General features: G+C 34.4%; 1 protein-coding gene across 1 annotated transcript; it reads right to left on the reverse strand.

Moving 5' to 3' along the window:
• Positions 1–1,529: 1,529 nt before the first annotated feature.
• Positions 1,530–21,146, reverse strand: LOC145618165 (putative inactive shikimate kinase like 2, chloroplastic). Its single transcript, XM_081672955.1, has 8 exons — positions 20,852–21,146; positions 19,094–19,284; positions 18,817–19,011; positions 9,966–10,027; positions 5,193–5,259; positions 4,991–5,109; positions 3,635–3,811; positions 1,530–1,818 (listed from the first exon to the last, which is right to left on the reverse strand). Exons 1-8 carry the CDS (start codon positions 21,044–21,046, stop codon positions 1,712–1,714), a joined length of 1,113 nt encoding a protein of 370 aa, XP_081529081.1. The 5' UTR covers positions 21,047–21,146; the 3' UTR covers positions 1,530–1,711.
• Positions 21,147–27,014: the final 5,868 nt, after the last annotated feature.

Raw genomic sequence — 27,014 nt, forward strand, 5'->3', positions numbered from 1 at the left:
TCTAGAGGGTTTAAGCTAAGTCGGAGTAAGACTGAATATTTGGTATGTCGTTTTGGCACTCAGAGGGGGACAAGCAATGAAGTGGTGAGTTTGGATGGAAAGGATTTGACCATGAGTGAATGTTTTAAGTACCTAGGGTCGATCATCCAGAAGAATGGTGACATTGATCAAGACGTGACCCACAGGATTAAGTCAGGGTGGCTTAAATGGAGAGCGGCCACGGGAGTGTTATGCGACCGCAGCATTCCCTTAAAGTTGAAGGGAAAATTCTACAGGACTGCCATAAGACCAGTGTTGCTCTATGGTACAGAATGTTGGGCTTCTAAGAAAGAGCATATTAAAAAGATGGAGGTTACGGAAATGCGCATGTTAAGGTGGATGTGTGGAAACACTTTAAGAGATAGAATCAGAAATGAGGTTATTCGCAAGAAAGTAGGTGTGGCGGGCATTGTAGATAAATTAAGGGAAAATCGTCTGCGTTGGTTTGGACATGTAAGACGGAGACCCGAGGGTGCACCGGTGCGAAGAGTGGAAGAGTGGGACCATGGAGGGATTAAACGAGGAAGAGGGAGACCAAAGATGACTTGGTTGGAAGGAGTGAGGAAGGATATGAAGTGCATGGATTTACGTGAGGATGAAGTTTTGGATCGTAAGGGATGGAGGAGAAAGATTTATGTTGATGACTACACGGAATAATCAAATTTGGTTCATGTTAGCCGACCCCACTTTTGGGATTAAGGCTTTGATTGATTGATTGATTGATTGTATATGGCATAATCTGAATTCTTATGCCTATAACTTGCTGCTTTAAGTTCAGCCATGCGCGTGCATGTGCTTGGCAGGCCAGGTGCATCAAGCATGCTTGCATTGATGTGTGATTAAGCTTCAGTCATGTACAGATGCATGTTGCAAGTACTGAACTACAGATGCATTGTTTTGAATTTTTGAAAGATAAGAAGGGACAGTAATCAAACACAATTCTCTTTCAACTTCTCAAGGCTAAGCTTTGTCTTAGTTTCTGGGCTAGGAAGCCTAGGTTAAGTTTAATTACTCATAGCCATGATTAAAGAAAACTATTTCCTCTGCGCTCTCTATTAATTACAGCGTTCGGTATTTCATGATTGACTATACAAATGATTTATTTTTAATAAAAAATTAAATAGTTTATATTTTGAAAGACTAAAATTGTTTATGAACGAAATCTGTCACTACCCGACTTCAATTGAAACTGTATAAACATAAACCAAAAATCAAACCAGCATGTTAATAATAAGAACGAAACCAACCCAACATGTGAGCCTAATGAACTCGTTTCAAACCTACTCATTTCAACCCTAGCCAAAATTGACACTGGCACACTGCTAGTGAATGAGAACTTATAAAGAGATTAACCACCTTGGCCTAAAGGCACTATAGACCCTAAACAATAGAGTGTCATTTGTTTTTTTTTTTTTTTTTTTGCAATTTTTGCATCTATTTAAACCTTTGAATATTCTTGTAAACATGTGACTGTAAATCAAAACGACCAATTAGAAAACTCAAAGCACTTTATTATATCATAAATGTTCTAAAATACATATGCTGAACATAAAGTTATGAGGATACCATGATTGTTACAACTCAGAAGCCCTAACAAGCAACCCCCCATGAAGGAGACAACATTTTCAAGTTAAAGATCTATTTTCGGAGAAGCAATTCATCTACAAATCTACTATGCATTAGTAGGCGTATCAGTTGGCGATGAAGGATCCCAACCAGGAGGCTTGATGTTTGGCCAATCCCCACGGCATCCTAGTCTTATATATAGACCCTTTTTACCTGAGAAAAAAGACAATGCAGATTAAACAAGACATGGTTAAATTTTAGCTTCAAATTAGCCTCAAGAAACTAACATAATTTTGCCCAATTAGTAGCATAAAGAAGAAATGTAGTACATAGTATTGGTACAATTGTCCTAGTTTTAAGTTCAAGAAGTGATGTTTGTCACTGAAAAGAGCATTAGTTCGTGAGTGTCATATTACCCAAGGTGAAATTATCATTAACATAAATCTTTAGATATGTAACCAATTAGTCAGAGTGTCATACAACCAAAGCCACAACTGAAATTAGGGTAGAAGAGAAAAAAACATGGCAATTTCGAACATTGAATTCATGGAATGTTTTTTTAATAAGCATTCTAATTCAATGTTTGTGAAAATTCATTATCTCTTAATTAAGTTGTCAAATTTTCTTTTCATTTCATCCCAATCAAGTATTCCCATACCATATCATACCATATGATGTTAACATTTTCACAACTTTTGGAAAACATATTCCTTACCCTTTTTGGTTTGAATATTACTAACAATAAAAAAATTTTGGAAAATACATACACCAAAATATAAAAAGAAAAAACGCTGTCAAGCCTACCCACAAACTATACAGCCATAAATTTTAAGATAACATACCATCCCAATACTTATTGATTATGTCAATTGGATAAGAGAAACCCAAGATTAAGGCATTCTATACAAGTACGTTATGATTATCCACAAGCCATATAGCCTATACATCAAAGGAAGGCTTAAAGGCAGATTCAGTCGAACAAAGATTGAGAGAACGTCTATAAGTGTTAATTGCTTCACACCTAAGAAATATAACTACAACCAAGAAAGAATTTTAGAGTCAATGTCTGGGGACAAATAAAAGAAACACATGACGCAAACCAATTTGTGAACAGAAATGGAGTAACAAAGGAAGCAAATCTTCAAAACAAAACATAATTCTCTACACTAGGTTTATAACCTTATCATATGATATTGGCTAAGACAGTAATATGACTTCCTCAATCCTATGTAAGCAAACACTACCACTCTATTAGTCACACAAAGCCATACATGTTCCAATGGCGCAATTATGAATTGGAATGAAACAGGAATTCTCTCCCTAATGGGAAGAGGGAGCACGATAAGGTGAACTGCTCATCCTACACCAAGTTGCTATCATGGGGAGAAAGGAGGAGGCAACACCAAATCAAAGAACACATCTAGTAGAGGAGTCATCTACTGTGAATGTGACTTGAATCTGGAGGTTAACCAAAGCAGTGTCATGAGTATTTCAAAACCCAGCTCTGTAGAAATTATAATAAATGAACACCCCTTTATGTAACAAACGCTCACTACTTGTTTGTTTCTTTTTGTAAAAAAAAAAACCAGAGTTGTTCCAACAAAGATACTAACGACAAAATGAAGTTAATTACTAAGGGTTCGTTTGGCATTGCTGTGATTTTCTGTTTTTTGGTTTTTTGTTATATGAAAGTATATGATATATGCCGCATAATGAATCAAAAATTATATAAACTTATTAATATCATAATATTTTTGAAAACTGGCATCAAAAAAGTGGAAACACCTTTTTCTTGTTTCCTGTTTTTGGTTTTTAGTTTTGAAAAAAACAGAAAACTAAAAACCAAAAATGATGCCAAACAAGCCCTAAGTCTCAAAGCTGAGAAATTGTTTGAGGAAAGAGTAATATAAATCACGCAAACATTCTTTTTTGATCGGATAGAAAAACTCAACAAGGTCAATCCTCTCTGATGACACTATACACTTGTAAATCAACTGAAACAAAATGCAATAGTTAAGATGACACATACCTGGGAGCTTTTTATCAGATAAAATTAGCTGTTTTAAAGCACTCAAGGAAGCCTGGGCCACAGCTTTGGCATAACAAGCATCCCAACTGTCAAACTTGACTACTACATCTGCTTTTGAATAAGATTCAGAGCCTTCATAGACTTGCTTTTTGGCCTCTTCTTTGGCTGAATATTCATCTGCATTTATGGTCAAACAAAATTAAAAATAAAGTTGATAAAGTGTGATGTCAGACACCAACCCATGTGCCTTGGTTTATAATTACAGTAACCAGCTATTCTTCGAGTTTCTAATATTGATTCTCAGCCTCCTATATTCACATAGAGACATAAGAGTAATGCAACGAAAGTTGGATTTGTTATAAGCTATTTATGTTGGTATTAGGAGCATTTTTATCATGTATTTGTGGGTTGAAGAAAAGAAGGGTTAAAAGGTTACAGGGTAAGAGAAGAGGGTGGTCAGACATCTGCTCTCCAATTATACTGGTCACAACAACTGACTTGTCAAAAATTAAATAAAACTCCGACGACACTTTTTTCTGCTTCCATAAGAAGTCAAGGTAGACACCAGAACTAAAATTGGCATACCTTGATTTAAGCCTGATTATAGAAGTTTGAATTAAAAAGGAGTGTCACCTGTCAGGTCTGAATGAGGTAATTGCAGTGCAAATAGTATGTGAAACTTTGAGCAAAGACTTTAGCTATCTTGAAATTTAATCATGCAAAGTTGTGTAGCCAAGTAAAAAAAAAATAATGCCAGCAAAACAAAATAAGTAAATACAGTAAATTATTTAAAAAAAAAAAAAAAAAAAAAAAAAAAAAAAAAAAAAAAAACTCATGAATCTATATCATCAGAATGAATGAGACTATATGAGAGCATTAATATTTGTTTATTAGAGACTCATAGACCTTACATATTAAGGTAATATGAATGAAGCACATCCATTTCAATAAAATTTGGGAGCAATTGGAGAGCTGATTCTCTAATCAGGCTGTCTGCAGAATGTCCAAGATAATCTCTAGGTTGTCTCAAAGTTTGACAATTCACACCACAATTTAAAAAAATTAAAAAATAAAAAATAAAAAAAATTGCTACACCAAAGGCTGAGTCCATCAGCTAGTTTAAGACATAACCAAGAGAGTCCCTAGCCTCCATGTCAAAAGCTTGTAATGACTTGGATGGAAGGAGTCAATTTGACGTGAATTGTAAAAGCAAGTAGGAATGCAGATAAAAGTGAAATAAATGAAGAGGATCTATGCAGATGACCAAAGGAGATATACATTTGAGTCACGCTGCTGATCCATCCATTTTAAAATAACTCTTTGATGTTGTTGGATTCAAATTTCAGATTGAAGTACCTGCTGCTGCAGATTGTGACAACCAGACTGTAAATCCTGCATAAAGATGCCGCCATTTGTCTGCTCTTCCAGCAGCTCCATGCTTGCCACCTAATGTTGCAACAACAGCTCGAACATGGCTGTGCAACCATGAAATCATAAAGGGGAGCTTCTCACAAATATAAAACATAACAAAAAGGTCTTGCTTATGCTTGAAGTTTACCTACTTAGACTCTCTAAAACTGCTGCCTCTGCTTCTGCCACAGCATCAGATCCATCTGTATTCACCCCTGAATTTGAAAGCAGTTATTGATTCACTACTAGATCAGGATAATGTAACAATTCATATATAAGCTATTACAATAGTAATTTTTACCACACCTCTACCTACTCCCATACCACCAAAAGGTAAGTAATAAAAAATAAAAGTATCAGTGAAGAGCTATAAAATTGAATGCAGTATGATAGAAGTATACAACAGCACTAAAGGCGGCATGAGAACTGACAAACAATGCAACTGGAGGCGAACATAAGCAGCTAGAGAGTCTAGATAAAATGCACAGCAAGTAGACAAATGGAAACAGTAGTATTTTTAAAATTAATGATTTAACGAATAGCGACTTCACTTTGGAAGCCCTCAATGTCCAAACTCTTGTAACATATTCTAGGCTAAGCAATAGACTGAGCATCCAATGTGAAGCTAGAGCTCAATCTTGAACTATGTAGCATATAATGACTTGGGCCTAAAGATTGGATTCATTTAAGAAACAGGAAAACCTCAATTCCCAGCCAATTTTGGGCTTCATTAACATGGAAACAGTTGGGGTTTCAGAAATGCCTAGGATACCTCAAACAAGGACAGGTCCCGGAGGATTCTGTGTTATATTCAGACATGGTTATAGGAAATGCCTAGGATATCTTAAACGAAGACAGGTCCTGGAGAATTCTTTGTGTTATAAGTATTTACTTCTTATATTCACACATGGTTATAGGTGTTATTGATTTAATTAGTTTGACATGAACCATCATCAAGAAATGTCCACAGAGAAATTTGACAAAGAAAGAAAAAAAAAACAATGAAAGTGGACGAAAAACAAGAAAAAAGGGTGATACGGTACCTCAAAAGTGAGTATGATTCATTGATGCAATGTTTCCTAGGGGTGGTAGGCATGATCCCATCAACGACGCAACTAATACCTTAACTACAAAGGCAAACTCAAAAAGCCGAAAAGGAAAGAGAGGGACATGAAAATTTCTGAGCATCTATGTTCCTTTACGACGGAATTCATGGAACGGTGCAGAAGAGTTGGAAACTTGGATAGCAATGTGTCAAATTAATGGTATTAATTATCAAAGATACTTCACTAGAAAAGCAATTTCAGCAACAAAACTCATCAAGTAACAGAAAGTTGAAGAAGATATTGATACTAGTCTACTAGGAAACAAAACTTTTCCTCAAATATTTGGATACAATTGATACCATTTCCAATAATTAATTCTTGTATCTCAGACAAAATTCCTTGCTAGTAGCCCCTTATTTTGATCATTGTTATCGAGATATGAAACAGAAATATTCAATGCTGGAAAATAAGAGTAAATCGAGTTTTTCTCTTCTCATTTGTAGAGTGAATGACCATGAAAGGCTGGGATTGAGTTTCATTTCAATCTTTTAAGTAGCATATATAACTTGCATCGTGAATCAAAGGAAAAGGGCAGTTTGATGTGTATAAAGGAAGTAAGCATTGGTAGTGTCATAAGCAGGGGTGAGAATAATAGGAAACCTTGTTGAATTTCTTGGAGCCGGAATCGGAACCCATTGCAACAAGTTCCTCAATTTGGGAACCGAAACTGGAAATTGAGAACTAGAACTGTTCCGATTCAGAGTACTCTATCTTTTAATTTACTTAAAAACTTTTTGTATATAATTTTTAAAAATCAGGGTCATCACAAAGGATTTTTTGACTTTTACCACCAAAAATAATCGAAAAACTGTTTTTTACCACCAAAACTTTTTATTTTACCACCAAAAAAATTTCTAAAAATTGTTTTCTACCACCTACCATCAAGAAAACTGTTAAATCTAACGGTTTAAAAAAATCTTCGATTTTCGTGCGCCAAACATGTTCTTCATAGGTTTAGGGGCGCATTTTGGCCCTTTGGTTCAATTTGAGGTGACAAAAAATGATCGGAAATGTCTTGTTTTGCGTGTTTCATGCAAATTGAGGTATTTTTAAACACGCGAAAGGAAGCATTTCTAATCATTCTTTGTCAATTATGACCTCAAATTGGACCCAAATAACCAAAATGCCCCCAAAACCCCTAAAGGCCATGTGTTTGGCACGAAAATCGAAGAATTTTAAAAATTCCGTTAGGTTTTTAACGGCGGGGGGTAAAAAACAATTTTTACTTCTTTTTTGTGGTAAAACAAAACGTTTAAAAGTTTTAGTGGTAAATGTCAAAAATTTATAACGTTTACAACTCGCTTAACAACAAACTTAAACCAGTTGTTTAGCAAATTTAATACATATTCATATTTTTTATTTTAAAAATTGGGCTTGAATTGGTGTATTATTTTAAACTTGTGATATCTTTTATCAAGGGGGTAGGTCCCTATAGGTTTTGGTTCCAAAAAATTGAGAACCTGAATTGGAACCAAAACCTCGTGTCGAAAATCAGGTTCCAAAACTTACGGTTATTAACAGGTTTCGGTTGCGATTGAGGGTACCCTTTTTTTTTTTTTTGCTCACCCCTAGTCATGCAGCATAAAATCAAGTATACAATGATATACTTTGGTGTCATGATCAACCACACACATATAACCCTAACCTGTGCATCAATCATTAAAGAGTATTCCATCATGGACAAAGACCAATCAAATTCTTAAAGTGGAGTGATGTAAGGTATTACCTCAAGATAGTTAGAGAAAGGTGGTGTTGCTAGAGAGAAAATGTGCTTACCAGAGTAGCTGGTAGTTGGGATATAAAAGATATCAGCAAATGGAACATAATGTTTTAAGTTTTGAAAAATAAAAAAGATTAAGCTAGGGTGAGATACAAAAAATAACTATCATAGCAGCTTTAGGAATTTGGACAATTTTCCATTAGAAGTATATCTCTTGGGTGACGAACAAGCTCATACATAGTAGGGAACTAGATCACATAAATGGTTGATGACATTAGATAACACAGGGCTTTTTCCTATTCTGATAATGTATAAGCTGCTCTGTGGTTCCTCAGTGAAAGTGGATAAAGAGTAGTAGCTCGTAAATAACGAGACTAGCCCTAAGAGTCACTACTGGCTTGCATTGCAATATTGGTTGCCTACTACAGATAAAATCTTGAATTGGAACACAGATTTCCACCAGTAAATACTCTACAGCAATTTAGAAAGGTTTATTGTAGCTATTGGGTTAAACGAGGGAGAGAGACAGAAAATGACTAGGTTGGAAGGAGTTAGGAAGGATATGAAGTATATGGATTTGCATGAGAATAAAGCATTTAATTGTAAGGGACGGAGGAGGAAGATTTTTGTGGATGACTATACAGAATAATCACTTTTGGTTCATGTAGCCGACCCCACTTGGATTAAGGCTTTGATTGATTGATTTATATTGTAGCTGTTGGGTTACATTAGACCAGTACATGATTGTACTGCTGAGATTAGCAGCCACAAGGTCGTACAAGTTCTCAACAGTACCTCATTAAAATTAGCAGATTACATAGCCGCAGCAAAATGAGAAAGCATTCACAGATAAGATGAGAGCGTTTATTATTGTAATGGAGGGCTATGCATTTTGAAATTAGTGACAGCAAACAGTAGATTTTTCAGTTCTTTGTGGCCAGAGCTGTGGTCTTCTGAATTAGCAGCATATGGGTCTGTAAATTTCATGTATCAGTTATTGAAGAGTGCAGGGTGTATATATGTATATGGATGTTCTAAAACACTTTTATCAATGCTTAGGACTTCTTACTACTGCTTTCTGTATAATAGTGAGTTGCGGAAATTGTTCAATGCTCGAAGAAATTATATGAGTTCTAAGTGATGATGAGTGATTTAGATTCTATAAGCTTGTAATACTTGGTGATAAATAAAAAAAAAATAAAAAATAATTTCAATGCCAAAAATTTTTGACTGTCCTGCTTTGACTGGTATTAGACCCTGGAGGACAGCTTCACAATCCTTGACACTTATATTTTCCGTTCTTTTTAAGTTGCAACACAATCCTTAATAAATTTTATAATAGCTGTAACATTACATTTTTTGGCTTCGGGGTTTCTCTATCTCTCCTCTTTACAAGGGGTCCCTCTTCAATCTCTCTCAATCTCTTTCCTTGTTCCATAGGCTCCTAAAATAGGTGCCTTTCACCCAGGTCACAACTAATAGATTTTACATTAGGCCAGTTATGTAAAAGGCATTACTGGAGTGAAATCTATATTTTAGGAGTGATACAAAATGAATACTTGCATTTTCTGAACTACTAAAAGGAGTATTATAAAAGAAATTAATAACAGGGAAATTTACACGTGTTAATTTGGACAGGACAAAGCAGTACATAACTGGATACTTTTACAAAGTTACAAGCACACTTGAGAGAGTACCTAAGTTCTCATATCCAACACAAGTAGAGCACTTTCATGTGTAAAAACCATAGCTCTTCCTATAGTCAGACAACCACGGAAACATCTAAATCTGTTATCTTTTTTTCCAAAAGACGTAGGCATCCACAATACTCTGCCACGTGTCACTCAGAAAACATTTTTAAAATTTACCACCCTTGAACACATACCTTAATAACGTACATTTATTGTTCTACCATTGAAGTAAATTTAATTGCATTGGTAGATTTCCGAGAAACAATAATACCAAGAATAATACACCAGACCACTCAGAGCACATTTGTATAACAACAGAGTGAACAGCAGTGTGCAAAAATTATGGAAAACTCTTTTTGCAATCCAATCCAATATATAGCAACACCAGAGTTGTGTAAACTTACAGGACTCTATGCTTTGCTTTCCAAATGTTTCCAACAAGCCTTTCGTATCAAGTGGTGTATACCTGATTAGAACCCATGTATATAAAACTTATAATAATTAGATAAGTAAAAGGAAGATAGCAAAATCTGTGACAAAAGGGAGAAAGTACAGAAATAGTGAGGCTGATGCTAAGAACTCAAACCTTAGTGCATACAATAATGTGACCCTAACAACTGTGGTCTTGACTCATTCGGCATTATAGTATCTCAACTATAATGCAATTTATATGACAACTATTATTCTTTGTGGCATTACATTGTCCTTATCATTTGTGTCTCTCATTAATTCAGAAGACAGGAGAATTTTAAGATTGTTAAAGGAATTCACCATCCTCCTACTAAGAGAGAACATCAAACTCAAATACATCCTATTATAAACATCGACAAGATCTTTAACTGAAGTCATAACTCATAAACCTCAGTTCAAGGCTTTGATTTTTAAATTAACCCTTCAACTTAGAGTTAACAACCGAAAAAAAAAAAAAAGTGTCGTTTACTTGATAATAGAGGAAGACTTGATATTCAACCAACATTTAAAATTTTTATCTATTAGGAAAAGATATAGTAGTATCTTTACAAATTCTTATTGTTAGGCGAGATATATTTGTTAGCCATATTTTCTAGCTTATCTTAGGAAAGGATAATTACTTTCCTAGTATGATTATATTTGCTAAATCTCTTCCTTGTGGCTCAAGGAGAGTAATTGTATAAATATTTGAGGTCTTGGAATAATAAAATGAAGTGATTGAGTTTCAATCTTATCATGGTATCGGAGCTAAGGTTGCTTCAATATTTTTTTTTTTTTAAACCTTCTACCGCCATGCCTGGCGATGACAATACACCCCCACCACCCCATCATGTGAATGGTAGGTGGATCATCGACACCGGTTGCTCCCATCATGTAACCGGCGATATTTCTTGTTTATTGGAGGTCCATGATGTTCCTTCGTGAAATGTAGGACTCCCGGATGGCCAAAGTGTAGTTGCCATGAAAGAAGGGGTCGTAAAATTAACGGACAAAATTATTCTTTATAATGTCCTTTTTGTTCCAAAATTAAACTGTAACTTGATTTCGGTTTCACAATTGTGCACTACTACTAATTCTGAAGTCATAACTAACTCTGCAATTTGTACTATACAGGACCAACGCACGAGGGAGGTGATTGGAACGGGTGATCTAAAGGATGGACTATATTATCTTCGGGAGGAGGCATCAATAGCGGCTATATCCGTTGAAGACACTTTGAAGCTATGGCATAGGCGTTTGGGTCATCCTTCCGAAAAAGTTGTAAAACTCCTTCCTTTTCTTAGTAGTTCTAGTGGGCATTTAAATAAAGATTGTGAAGTGTGTCATCGTTCTAAACACACTAGAGACAAATTTCCTTTAAGTGAAAATAAAGCTTCCCGTATTTTTGAGATAGTACATTGTGATTTATGGGGACCATATGCCGAACCCTCTTCTTGTGGTGCTCATTATTTTCTAACTTTGGTAGATGATTACTCTCGTGCAGTTTGGATTTATTTATTGATTGAGAAAACGGAAGTTTTTAGAGTATTCATGTCGTTTATTGATATGATTGATAGGCAATTCTCACAGAAAATAAAGATTGTACGCAGTGATAATGGTACCGAGTTTTTTTGTTTGAAAAATTATTTCCTTGCCAGGGTATTTTATTTCAAACCTCTTGTGTAGGAACCCCACAACAAAATGGGAGGGTAGAGAGAAAACATCAACACATTCTTAATGTTGCTCGTGCTCTTCGTTTCCGAGGGGGGTTAACAATTTATTTTTGGGGGGAGTGTGCTTTAGCTGCGGCCCATGTTATTAATCGTACCCCTTCGGTCCTTCTAAACAATAAAACACCCTATGAAATGTTGTTTGGCTCCCCACCTCTTTTTAGTGAACTACGTGTGTTTGGGTCGTTGTTCTTTGCTCATAATCAACGGGCAAAGGGCGATAAATTTGCAAGTCGTAGTCGTAAATGCATCTTTGTTGGGTACCCCTTTGGGAAGAAGGGATGGTATTTATTTGATCTTGATAAAAAGGAATTTTTTGTGTCTAGAGATGTTCGTTTTTTTTAGGATGTTTACCCTTATTTGGATGCCGAAAGCACAAATATAGATGTTAATACTGATGGTATGAATGCAACTATTAATTTTGGTGATAATCCGGATTATTTTTATCCGATTGATGAGGGTGACGATGGGCAGCCACTGCTGCCGCCACCTGTGGCTGTGCCGCCACCGCCAAACCCTACTACGGCAGCAGGTAGGGAGGAGGAGCTTGGGGATGCCACGGCACCCGATCTAATGGGGCGTGGGCATCGTATTAAAATTCCTTCGACAAGATTCAAGGGGTTTGTTACTCATACTAATGTGGCTCGAAATAGTCCATCAAAAGATCCTCCTAAACCAATCGTTCCACCTCCCTCAGGTATGCCGTATCCTATAGCACATTATGTTAGTTGTGATAAGTTTTCTGCAAAACGCCGAAATTTTGTTGCAGCAATAACAGGTGGAAAGGAGCCGCGATCATTTAAAGAGGCAATGCAAGACAGTGGTTGGAAGCAAGCAATGAAGGAAGAAATGCGTGCCCTTGAAGATAATGGCACATGGACCTTGGAGAAATTACCTCCCGGGAAGAAGGCACTTGGAAGTCAATGGTTGTACAAAATTAAATACAACTCTGATGGGAGCATTGAAAGATTAAAGGCGAGATTAGTTGTCTTTGGTAATCATCAAACCGAAGGCATAGATTATGATGAGACGTTTGCTCCAGTTGTCAAGATGACCACAGTTCGTGCATTCCTTGCCATTGCCGCTGCAAAGAACTGGGAATTACATCAAATGGATGTACATAATGCATTTCTCCATGGTGACTTAAATGAGGAAGTATACATGAAACTTCCCTCGGGCTTTACCACTGATGAACCGGGTCTTGTTTGTCGTCTTCGGAAGTCTTTATATGGTCTCAAACAAGCTCCTCGATGTTGGTTTGCTAAGCTTACTACGGCTTTGAAGAAGTATGGTTTTGTTCAATCTTACCCGGACTACTCACTTTTTACTTATACACAGGGCTCAATTCAACTTAATGTCCTTGTTTATGTGGACGATCTAATTGTTGCAGGGAACAATTCTACAGCTTTAAAATTGTTCAAAAATTATTTGAGTTCGTGTTTTCATATGAAGGACTTGGGTGTTCTCAAGTACTTTCTTGGCATCGAGGTAGCAAGGAGTAGTACCGGTTTGTTCCTATGTCAATGTAAATATGCACTTGATATAATTTCTGAGACGGGGCTTCTAGGATCCAAACCGGCTTTAACACCCATGGAGCAAAATCATCGCTTGGGTCGTGATAATAGCCCCCGTATAGAAGGCTAGTTGGGCGCCTAGTTTACTTGGCCGTTACTCGGCCAGATTTGACATACTCTGTACATGTGCTCTCCCAATTCATGAAGGCTCCACAACAAGCTCATTGGGAGGCTGCTATACGAGTGGTGCGTTACTTGAAAAGCACCCCGGGTACGGCATCTTGCAGCGTACGGACAGCGATCTCACCCTTAATGGGTGGTGCGACTCGGATTGGGCAGCATGCCCTCTCACCCGTTGCTCCTTACAGGCTGGCTGGTTTTTTTGGGTCGTTCTCCCATTGCTTGGAAGTCCAAGAAGCAGCCCACTGTAGCTACTTCTTCCGGTGAAGCCGAATACCGATCCATGTGTGCTATTACCATGGAAATGAAATGGTTAAAGGGCCTACTATTGAGCCTAGGGGCCCAACATCCTCGTGCAATTCCTATATTTTGTGATAGTCAAGCGGCAATTCATATAGCTCAAAACCCGGTGTTTCATGAACGAACAAAACACATTGAAGTTGATTGTCATTTTGTTCGAGATGCAATTCAAGAAGGTTTAATTACTTCAATTCATGTTCGTACAAATGAGCAACTTGCAGACATTTTTACCAAGGCCTTGGGTAAACAACAATTTGATTATCTCCTTAGCAAGTTGGGCATCTTTGATTCAAGTGCACCAACTTGAGGGGGGGTATTAGGAAAAGATATAGTAGTATCTTTACAAAATCTTATTGTTAGGCAAGATATATTTGTTAGCCATATTTTCTAGCTTATCTTAGGAAAGGATAATTACTTTCCTAGTATGATTATATTTGCTAAATCTCTTCCTTGTGGCTCAAGGAGAGTAATTGTATAAATATTTGAGGTCTTGGAATAATAAAATGAAGTGATTGAGTTTCAATCTTATCATTATCAAACATTATATAGTTACGTAGGCTTAACAGAACCATTGATCCTTAGCTACCGGGGAACATAGAGGCAAAATTTAAGAATTGAGAAGATTGTAATCTGTCCAATATAATCTTCAAAACCCAATTCTATTCCCATAACAAACATAGCATACAAGAAAAATTGTAAACAAAAACATCCTAGCTTATTATGCATACATTTTGTTCATTTTTTTTTTTTTTTTTGACAGGGCATACATTTTGTTCTTGATAAGGAATTAAGCTTACAACAGAATCTACGTACAAATTTCCCACCAAGACGAATGTGTTGTACTGTCTTCATGGATACCAAACAGATGTAGTTGTAATGCACTGACTTAGTATTTTCTAATTTAAAGACTAATTAATAGATAAAAGCTTGATAATTTGATAGATAATAGCTGAAAGCTTACAAAGGTAGTATTAGCCTACAACTCTCCTATTAGCAATTCGAGGTTGCAACTCTCTATTTCTAATAACCCAATTCATGCCTACCTTTACCTTTCCCCCCTCTATCTATTTATACTAAAACTAAGGACTATAAACCTAATAATAATAAACTTCCCAAATTGCCCCTCTGAAGATTAGTCTATTACATTACCGACCCCTTAAAGTTCCACCTTGTCCTCAAGGTGGGTTATAGTCTGCACTCCATTCTCAGTGACAGCAACATTGATCTCCAAGGATTGTGGAAGGAAAAAAATTGGATTTTTAAAAATGGGCTCTTAAAAAATAGAGGATGTGGAATTTGGCTCTTGAAATTCAAGGTAATATGGCTGAGTTTCATAATTGTTGTTAGTTGCATGGCCCTAACATCCAGGCCCCAAAATTAAAAGATAATTGAAATGTGACAAAATGGGCTTGAAGTTAGGTGGCCCATAAAGGGAGCCTTTGTTCTTAATTGAGGTGCAGATTGTTCACTGAAGTAGTTTTGTACTACTCCCACCCAATATGGTATACCCAATTTGCCCTTACTAGCATATTCCCTGCTTGGCTTCCTCCACAAGCCAAAGGAGATTCCAGTCAAACCTCTGCCAAAAGCTCCTTCTGCATACTTGAAGAAACAACAATTATGAAACTCAATCTTATTAACTTAAATTTAAAGAGCCAAATTCCACATCCTCCATTTTTTAAGAGCCTATTTTTAAAAATCCAATTTTCCTTCCGCAATTCTTAAAGATAAATGTTGCTATCACCGAGAATCGAGTGCAGACTATAACCCACCTTGAGGACAAGGTGGAACTTTAAGGGGTCGGTAATGTATGTTGGATTGATTCAAAGTAGTTGCTATAATTTAGGATACGAACATGTTTTGTTAGTTGTTATGTAGTTTGCTAAATATGTGGAGTTAAGTGGAGTTAGTAGGTTAATTAGCTTTGCTTTATTAAAGTTAGACGTGGGAATATGGGTCATGCTATTCCTTAATTTGTTATGCCTATATAAGGGCTTTTATTGTACTTAGTTTTAATTGAATTGATGAATACAAGTTAGTTTGTAATTCTTTCCCTTCTCCCTTTATAGTTTCAACATGGTATCAAGAGTTTCAGGTTAGATCCGGGATAAGAGAACAAAAAAAAAAAAAAAAAAAAAAAAAAAAAAGGGAAGGAAAAGAGATGAAGAAAAAGAGGAGAAAAGAGATAGAGAGTATAAAAAAAAAATATCGAGTAAGGAGACAAGCAACGCTGCTTGATCTCATTGTTTGAGAGCAATATTTTTTTTTCGAGTGTAATATTTTTGTGAGTATTTCTTTGTGTGTTTAACCATGGAAGTAATGGTTAGTGTGGTGTATTGATAGGTTCCCTTTTAGCCCATGAAGGTGTGGAAGTCGTAATCAATGCAGAGATGGTTTACAAGATAATACCAAAGATGTTTGGTATGATGCAAGGTGACATGGCCAATTGGAGGACAATGTCAAAGAGAGTTAATGGAGAGATGTGCTCCATTGAATGTAAGTTGATGATAATGTGCATCAACAAGATCAAGTAATTGATGAGAAGTGCATCAATAAAAAAATGTCGAGGATTAGTTGTGCGGAGAGAAGTGCTCCGAGAATATCATGTTGGTGATAATGTGCATCATCAAAATTGTGCGTCTGATGAGATGTGAATTACAAAATGCTGCAAAAGCAAAAGAAAATTCGTTGAGATTAAGCATGAAAATCGAATAGTCATTGTAATCCAATTTGAAGCAAGGGAGTGTATTGGAATATTTGCTTCAAATTGTTAGTGGTTAGTTAACTTAGGCCCCGTTCTTTAGAGCTGCTCTGCTCTGCTTTGCTCTGCTGAAATCTGCTCTGCTTTGCTTTGCTCTGCTGAAATCTGCTCTGTCTGCTTCAATCTGCTCTGCTCTGCTTTGCTCTGCTCTGCTCTGCCCTGCCCTGCTTAAAATTAATACTTAATATTGAATTATTATAATAATAATGTATATTTAATAATAATAATAATAATAAATAATTAATACTTAATGATAATAATAATCAATATTTAATAATAATAATAATAAATAAATAATATTTTATAATAATAATAATAAATATTTAATAATAATAATATATAATTAATATTTAATAATAATAATATATAAATAATATTTAATAATAATAATATATAATTAATATTTAATAATAATAATAAATATTTAATGATAATAATATATAATTAATATTTAATAATAATAATAATATATAATTAATATTTAATAATAATAATATATAATTAATATTTAATAATAATAATATTATTAAATATTAATATTATTAAATATTAATATTTAATAATAATAATAATTAATATTTAATAATAATAATAATAATATAATTAATATTTAATAATAATAATAACATAATTAATATTTGATAATAATAATATTAATAATATAATTAATATTTAATAATATAAATATTATTAATTATAATTAATATTTAATAATAAAATTTAGTAGTAGTAGTAAGTATAAGTAGTAGTAGTAGTAGTAGTAGTAGTAGTAGTAGTAGTTATAATAATAATAATAATAATAATAATAATAATAATAATAATAATTATTATTATTATTATTATTATTATTATAATAATAATAATAATAGTAATAATAATAATAATAATAATAATAATAGTAAAAATAATAATAATAATAATAATAATAATAATAGTAATAATAATAGTAATAATAATAATAACAATAATAATAGTAATAATAATATTAGTAATTATAATAATATTAGTAATAATAATAATATTAATATTAATGAAATCTGCTCTGCTCTGCTCGGCTCTGCTTTGCTCTGCTCTGCTCTGCTTCAATCTGCTCTGCTCTGCTGAAATCTGCTCTGCTCCTGCTCTGCCCTGCCCAGAAACTCAAAAGAACAGGGCCTTATAATGTTAGTGGAATCATAATAGTAGTGGGTTAGTTTAGTGGGGGTTAATGTTAGCATGATCAATGATCATGGGATTATGTTCCTTATTTTTAGTTATATTTTGCACTATATATATGTTGCAATGTAGTACAATTTTAAATGGATTGAATACAACTTTTATTATTCTTTCCCTTATCTCATCTCTATTTTATTATTTCAACAATGTAATAGACTAATATTTAGAGGGGCAATTTGGGAAATTTAATATTATTAGGTTTATAGTCCTTAGTTTTAGTATAAATAGATAGAGGGGGGAAGGGTAAAGGTAGGCATGAATTGAGTTTTTAGAAATAGAGAGTTGCAATCTCAACTTGCTTTTAGGAGAGTTGTAGGCTAAACCTACTGCCTTAGTAAGCTTTCAGCCATTATCTATCAAATTATCAAGATTTTATCTATCAATTAGTCTTTAAATCAGAAAATACTAAGTCAGTCCATTACAGTAGTCCTCCTCTCTTTCACCAGTTAAGACCAATAAATTTTTTTCAAAAGTATATTCAAATTCAAGTTTACGCAGCACCCAAAAAGATCATAAAAAAGGTGTATAACATGAAAGGATGTCAAAAACATTTGTAGAATGAGGGTAATTAACATTAACACCCCAAAAATAAAAGGATTTGCAGGAATTTTAAAGGTACATCTTAAAATTACCCTCACTTCTGAGAAGCGGAAAGATCTCTGTCAAACTAAATTTATTATGACGGAATTAGGACATCCTTAATCCTCACCCCTCTTCCCTACCCCCCCCCCCCCCCCCCACCCTTTCTCTCCGTGTGCATCATCCCTTGACTTATCATGATAAGATTAAGTCATTCAACCTTTCAGTTTACTAGTATGAAAAGTTTTAGGGAATTATGAATTTCAAAGCCTAACTATCGACTGATAAAGAAAGCAGGAAAAGAGGCTAATCACATATGACTGGAACCAAAACTCTAGGAATACTTTCAATTATAAAGCACCTCAAAAGATACTGGGTTAAACTTTCAGTATACGATCAGTTCGTTTCCAATAAATTTATCTTATAAAATCAGGAGATATACACAAGTCAAACAATAAAGCTAGTTCAATCAGTCAATCCTACATAATTATTAAAAAAGTATTTTTCTAGAATGTGAGGATCATACCGAAGACCAACTGCAAGCTCTTCAGCAACCTTCTGATTGATATCTGTGGAATCACCAACTATATAGATTGATATCCCTTTGAGAAGTTGAAAGACACCAGTACTAAGGGACTCCCAGGATTCCATGATATCAGGCCATTTCAGCTCCTGGTCTTGTTTCCTCAAGTTGATAACCAATTGGTCCTCATCAAGATACCTGACATAAATATTAGAGCTTAAGGGTTGGCCAGAAGTGGAGTGTTCAAAGAACATGAGCACGCAAATATTATATTTTTTACCATATAGTTTCCCCAGGTTTAATCTTGTCATAGAGCTGTTTAGTTTCCATCAATGTTGTGATGGATCCAGGTTGCTTTATTCTTACAGCTAAGGAACTTTCATCCACGTCCACCTGTATTTCTTTAGAACTCTGCACCCCTGTATCTTTTAGCAACACTCTTAGCTCCAAATCGGAAGATCCGTCAGAAAACTGCATTATTTTTCACTTCCAAAGGTTTTCATGTTAGCATTTAGTTGGGGGCAAAAAAAAAAATGGCTATTAAAATATAAGATAGAAAGCCTCATGTTAAACTATCAAATTCTTACACCCAACAAAAGGGGGAAAATAATAATAATTAATAAATCTAGAGTTGTCACTGTTAACACTTAACACACTTATGGTTGTGTCACAGGTGCAGAGAGATGACTACTAAAATCTCCGAATAAAATCCTTCTTTGTCTAATTTCTCCGTTTTTCTACTAGTTTAGCTTCTAGAGTAGAGGTATGGAGGAATGATCCAAGTTCACTAGTAAAATTAATTATAAGTGGTAGTACAATGGGGTGAAACCGATTCCAGAAGATGCATTAAATCCGGGAATAAACAAATATACAGGAACGATTATATAATATAACTTCTTTCTAAGAAAGATGGAGTACCAAATGCATTCCTTTTGGGGCTGAACCTATAACCATAAACATGTGAAGGACCAAATAGAGAATTAGTCAGGCAGATATATACAATAATTCACCAACCCAAACCAAGACAAGTGACCCATTGATCCAAACAACGGAACGAGAATATGTAATAAGGATATAGTAATACCCTTCATTACTACACTACTTCATGCAATTATGCCCAATAACATTAACAGTCTTTGAGATAACAGCTCTATTTTATATCAGTTAATGGGCTGATGGCTCATTTCCTAATGAGTGTATCCTTTCCCTGAGCTAACAACATTCCAATTGTGAAATTCATTCTCAAAAATCAAATGTGTCTGAACATAGACTAGCAATCATGTTTCATCCAGTATTTTTTTAATTGCAACATTTGTACTTTCATCCTTGCCAAAGCCCATTTTTAATATAACACTTCACAATTATACTTACCATCAAAACTAATTCATCTCTAGTTTTCTACCCAGGTACTCCCTCCGTCCCAAAAAGAACGACCCATTTGGCCAAAACTTTGTCCCAAAAAGAATGACCCATTTGTATTAAAACACACACCAATTTACTACAATATTTGTGCAAAATTAGCTTCCCCATATAAAAATTTGATTTTCCATGTATTTACTTTCTCTCTCTATTTTTTTACCAACAAACCCCATGTAAATTTATTTGGCCAAAACTTTGTCCCAAAAAGAATGACCCATCTGTATTAAAACACCCACCAATTTACTACAATATTTGTGAAAATTAGCTTCCCCATATAAAAATTTGATTTTTCATGTTATTTTATTACTTTCTCTCTCTATTTTTTTACCAACCCCATGTAAATTTATCTTTCTGATATAACTTCCTTAATTCCCGCGTAATCAACCCATAGGGACGGAGGGAATATTACCTTATTGTAAAAATTACAATTATAAAATCTATCTCATATAAAAACTCAATACTAAATTCTTTGTCGACAGATATATCAAAGTGAAATAGAAATTATACTATTGCCACAAGCTTAAGCAATGCACAATTGCACAATACATTGGAAATTATACCATACGATGCGCCCAAAATTAAAATAAAAAAAGGTGTCTTAAATAGGAAAAGAAAGTACCTCGTAGTGGGTGGTATTGTTGGGTTCCATGGAAATACTTTGGCAGGAAAGAGGGGTGAGTCTTGTTGAAAATCGGCCATTAAAATGTGGTGAAAGAGGGAAAGAAATAGAAGACGAGCGTAAAGATTTGAATGGAAATGGTGTTGAGAAGGGATTACATAAACAAGAATAACAAGTTAAGGCCATTCCCTTCATCTATCTCTCAGTTTGTTTGGGTTTAACAAGTTTTTGATATACTTGCAGTTCCGGTTAATGCTAGATTTTGCACAGAGAAGATAAGTTAGGACTGATGCTGTTTTTGTGAGGAATTCTTGGTCTCAAGTAACTAGAGACCACCTCCCAAGGTGGTCTCTAGTAAGGTCATTTTCGTAATTTAGTAAAACGACAAAAAAAAGAGTACCTTAGACAAAATGTTTTAGATCAGTGGAAAAAGAGCATGAGTAGTGTACTCAACCTGAATACTGACTGGACTTCTGAGAATTTCTTAAATTATATCGAACATAGTTTTTATGGCTGTGTAGAAGATTGGTACGATGGAATAGATGAAGAAGTCAAAGCTACATTAAGAACTAGTGAATCTCCTACTAGAATGTTTAGGCAGTTATGTCAATTCATTGAGTTAGAATTCATTGGTCCAAGAGCTGATCCTAATAAAAAACGAATAGAATATCAAAGAAAATTAAGTAATTTGTCCATCTGTAATATGAAATATGTTGAGAGTTACATTATGGAATTTGAAACATATTATTATAAAATTGGGGAAAATGAGACAAATCTTGGAATGTTCTATGATAAATTACCAAGTCCCCTTAATGAAGAAATTAGTGAAAAATATCTGGAATGGAAAGAAAAATTCTTAGCTAGAGATGCCCTAGGAAACAGAATTGCCTTTTTAAGAAAATGGATTGAAAAGAAATGTAGAGAAGTTGCAGGAACTCAACAAATGAAGAGACAATTTCTCACTTGTTGGGATTTCCCAAATAACTATGGATGTGAAAGAAAAAACTATGATAAGAGAAGGAATTATAAGAAAAATAAATTTGACATATCAAGAGGAGAAACCTATAAAAAGAAGTACTATAAACATAAATATAGAAAACCAAGTAGGTTTTTCAGAAAAGCAACATATTGTCCTGAGAAGAAGAAAACATGCAAGTGTTGGTCTTGTGGAGAATTAGGACATTATGCTAATGAATGTAAGAAAGCGAATCATAAATTAATGGAAGCCTTAGGTAGTTGGGATTACATAGAAATACCAGAAGACGAGACTTTAGAATTAGCTTTAAGTAATAATAAAGGAATAGTAGAAATAATAGAAGAAGAAAATGAGTATAATGAAGAACCTGAAGACAGTGAGTTTGAAGATGAAAATTACGAAGAAATAAATAATATGATGGAAGGAGAAGAAGTAGAAAACTCAGAATCAGATGACAATGATGAGGATAAAAGCAAAATGACTATAGGTCAATTAAAAAGAGCTGAATATTCATTTGAAGATAATGACCTAGACCAGAAAAACAAAGAAAGCTGGAATTTTCCTCAGATTACTAAGGATAAAATATTTAAAACTTCTTTCTTTAAAACAAGAACTAAATATGTATGTGAAGAAATGGAAGGAAGTATAGTAATCGAAGATTGTGAACAAAAAGCAGCTGAAATTAACATCATAAACTGGAAAAGTATTAAAAAACATAAAGAAGAAGGAAATTATAGTTACATCTATATTGGTGCAGTACAAGTATACATAACTCCTTTACAAGACTTTGGCAAAGATGTTAAGTGCTTAAGTTTTATTTGTGATGTTAGACATCAAGAATTTTATGATCAAATAATCAGTGGTATCACATGTAATTTAAGTCAAGGAACGGTAAGCTACATATGTGAACCTAGATATTATGTGAGTTTAGAAGACTCATTTGCGTCTAAGTTTTTAGCTATCAAACTACTAACAGAAGGAGTAAAAATGCATAAAGGAACACGACCCATACAATTAAAATGGAAGGTGGTTTATAAGTTGGTAAACACTATAGACACATCTTTTAAAAAACAAATAGTCGATGCTCAGAAGTATGAGCAAGAGGGAGGCCCTAAGAATAAAATTACACCTATAAAAGTAAATCCTAACGAAATCGAAATTGAAAAAACTTGGGAAGAATTCTTTATGAATCCTGCAGCCAGTAATAGATCAAGTAAAATGTTAATTGATGAATCAGGATTACTCCATATTGGAATAACTACGAGACCTAAGATACAGAGAAATATGAGTTTTAGAACACCAAGTCTAAGTAGGCAAAACTCTACGATTATAAAATTAAAGAAACCATGTGATGAGAAGTCAGAAGAAGATGAAGAAGAAATATTAGTTTTACTAAAGAAAGTAAATGAAAAATATGAGAGTAAAAAGGCTTTAAAACAACCTGCAAGGCATAGCATTGATGTGGGATCATGTTCTAGTTTTGAGTTAAATGAAGATTTAAATAATCCTATTGATAAAAGGAAAGTAATTGGATATAAGACTAAAACTGTGAGTGAACCAGTATATGAAGATGAAGTTAATATGCAAATGGAAGTTTGTAATGAAGTAACCAGTACTAATCCTAATAGCATTTATATTCCAATTGATATATGCATCGAAGATTATAATAAATATAAATTATGTGCGTATATTGATAGTGGTTGCTCTACATGTTTTGGAAAAAGATCATTATTTCCAAAATTCTTATGGAAAAAGGCTAAAAATCCTATGCAAGTTAGAATCGCTAATAATAGTGTCATGATGCATACGGAAATAATTGAAGATTTAAAAATAGAAATTGGAGGAGTTCGATGTGTTATTCCTATTTTATGGGCTACTGATCAGCCAAGTCATGATATGATAATAGGAAATAACTTTCAAAGATTATACTCCCCATGCACTCAAACAATTGATCAGATAATCTTTACTATTAATGGTCATTCTGTTCCTATACAAAAAATATCAAAGGCTTATACCCATCAGAGTATGGAATTTACGCGCAGCCAGCGTGGTGATAGGGTTACACCCACACAACGAGAGGTTGCACTTAGAATTTCTGAGTGTGAATCATCATTAATAGATCAAATTAATAAGCAACAAGAAAAGTTATGTGAAAAATTATATTCAACAAATCCTTTAGAGCATTGGGAAAAGGATAAAGCATTTGCTAAGATAACTTTAACAAATCCTAATAAGATTATCAGAGTAAGACAAATGGTTTATACCTACCAAGATATATTAGAATTCAATGAGCAAATAAAAGAATTGTTGAATAAGAAGTTAATTAGGAATAGCAAGAGTCCTCTTAACAGTCCAGCGTTCATGGTTAGAAACCATGCAGAAGAAAAACGAGGTAAGGCTAGAATGGTCATTAATTATAAACAACTAAATAACAATACTGTTTTTGATGGCTATTACATTCCTAACAAAACTGTGTTATTTAATAGAATACAAGGAGCCACATGGTTTTCTAAAATGGATTGCAAGAGTGGTTATTGGCAAATTAAAATGGAAGAAGAAAGCATTCCACTAACTGCATTTAGTGCTCCTCAAGGGCATTATGAATGGTTAGTCATGCCTTTTGGATTAAAAAATGCTCCACAAATATTTCAGAGAAGAATGGATAATATTTTTAGAGAACTTAATCATTGTTGTTTGGTTTACATAGATGATATTTTAATATTCTCAAATGATTTAGAACAGCATAAGAATGATCTTAAAGCTGTAACTCAAAAATGTGCTGAACATGGAATAATCCTTGGAAAAGATAAATGTGTATATGCTAAACAAGAAATTGAGTTTCTAGGATTAGAAATTAAAGCAGGACAAATAATATTGCAAAAGCATATCCTAGAAAAGATTGAAAAATTCCCTGATAAAATTGAAGATAGAAAACAACTAGAAAGATTTCTAGGATGTTTAACTTATGCTTCTGATTTCATAGAAAATCTTGCTCTATTAAGAAAACCATTACAACAAAAACTCAAGAAAGAGTTAACTTGGAGCTGGAAGGATTGTGATTCTAAAATTGTTAAAAATTTAAAAGCTATGTGTAAAGATCTTCCTGTACTAACACTACCTACCAGTGAAGATGATTTAATCCTTGAAACAGATGCTAGTAATGAGCACTGGAGCGCTGTGTTAAAAATAAAAGAAGGAGAAAAACTTTGCAGATATAGCAGTGGAAGTTTTAATAAGGCTGAGTTAAATTATCCTACAATGTAAAAGGAAATCCTTGCAGTTATTAGAGGGATCGAGAAGTTCTTAATCTTCTTAGCCCCTAAACAGTTCTTAATAAGAACAGATTGCAAAGGCATACTCGGTTTTGTTAAAAAGAATTTGTCTAATATGCAAGCGCAAGGGAGACTCCTGCGTTGGCAATTATGGCTTAACCAATTCTCTTTTACTGTTGAACATATACAGGGAACAAAGAATTCTTTAGCAGACAGCTTGACCAGAGAATTGGTTAATGACGAAGAAGCACAAGACATCAGAAAAACCTCTTGCCCATCAAATAGAAAAGATGGAGGCAGAGAGAAAAACTCTTATTGAAGAGACTGATAAGATAATGGAGCGGGTTTCACCCTCCACTTGGGCCTTGATGGAGGCCATGATCGTTTCATCAAAAAAGAGATCCCGAGATGGTTTGATTAAAAGTTGTCATGTAGCTGTTCGAAGATTCCTAATGTATGAAGTAATGATCATAATCTTGAGGCTCATTCCTGATATTCAGGATATTATACTAAATAAAATACAAGATAATAATTTTAAGTTCTGGTATGATCTAGTCGTATCAAGGTCATACAAGATGTATGATGTCTATGATTTATGGGGAAGTAGAATAATGTTCAAAACCAATTCCAGAGTGGGTACTGTGTCAATTCATCCACATTCACCTGAATGGAGGACACCTTATGTAGCGGAGCACTACAGAGCTTGGGATTACGGGATGGTCCATAGTATTGTGCCATTTCCAGATAGTAATACCACGTTCTTTGAAAAACTCACAAAATTCCAGAAGTATGTCTTTAGGAGAATTTATGAAGCTACAAGATACAAAGGAAGAGTTGAACAAGTCCAAGTACAAAGTGCAAACATCGAAATGATTGAAGGAAAAATTAGCTCTCCTCATTTCCTGATCATGTTTGAAGACGTGCATCGCAAACTCAAAGATCCAATCTGTATCCAGCAGAAACGAGTAAAAGATCCTACAGAAGCAAGAGCTTATGGATTTTTCTATATTGCTCAGTATCTCAACCAGTTCATAGCATTAAAGGAAGAACCACCAGTCATAATACATGTGGGAAATACTACTACAGTGGCACCAGAATGGTTGAAGAATTACCTAGAGGAAGGAGTATTACATGGCGAATCAGTGTATGATTATCTAGAACAAGTTGAAGCTGGAAAATATTTATCCTTAGAGGGAAAAGAGCACTTATTTGAGATTTTTGTCACGTGGGATGAATCCTATGCTGCCAAATGTGTGATGGATCTCGGAATAGAAGAAGACAATCAAATGTATGTCCATTATGAAGAAAGAAAGATGGAAACCTGAGCCCACACCAGCAATAATGCAAGGAATCTTCACTGTAGCCACGTTTTACTAATGGTATCTGTCTAAAAATATCTCTGTAAAAAAGCAATGGTGTAGAATTGCTTGAGAGGAATCCTATGTAACTTTGTATCCCTATATAAAGGGGCTTAGATCAAGAAGTGAAGGCAGAGTTGGAAGAGTTAGCTAGAGAATTACTCTGAAAATAATAGAGAGTCCTCTAGAGAAAAATACTCACCTTAAGAGACAGATTGGTTCTCCATCTCTCTTAAAGTAGAGAAAACTCTAGTTCAGCTTATGTCTGTTTAAGCTTTCAGTTTGTGTGTGTGTGTTGTAATATATGAGTGTTGTAATCTTTTCAAATTAAATAAAAGTTTAGTTCAAGAAGGGAACGTTATCCCCTTAAACCTTATATATCAAATGAGTTATCTTTCTGTCTAAATATTTCCATCATAAACACAGTAAGGATTGTTTAGTTAGAGATTACGGTCTAAGGTAGGAAACGAAATAGATCTGTGCTGAGCCTGATCTAAGGAAGACAGGGTTGGGGTTAGCTACCTTGGTAAAGCCGGAAGCTCAGAACGCCGGAGGTT

Source organism: Chenopodium album, chromosome 26 (assembly GCF_948465745.1).
Source record: "Chenopodium album chromosome 26, dcCheAlbu1.1, whole genome shotgun sequence".
Lineage (NCBI taxonomy): Eukaryota > Viridiplantae > Streptophyta > Magnoliopsida > Caryophyllales > Amaranthaceae > Chenopodium > Chenopodium album.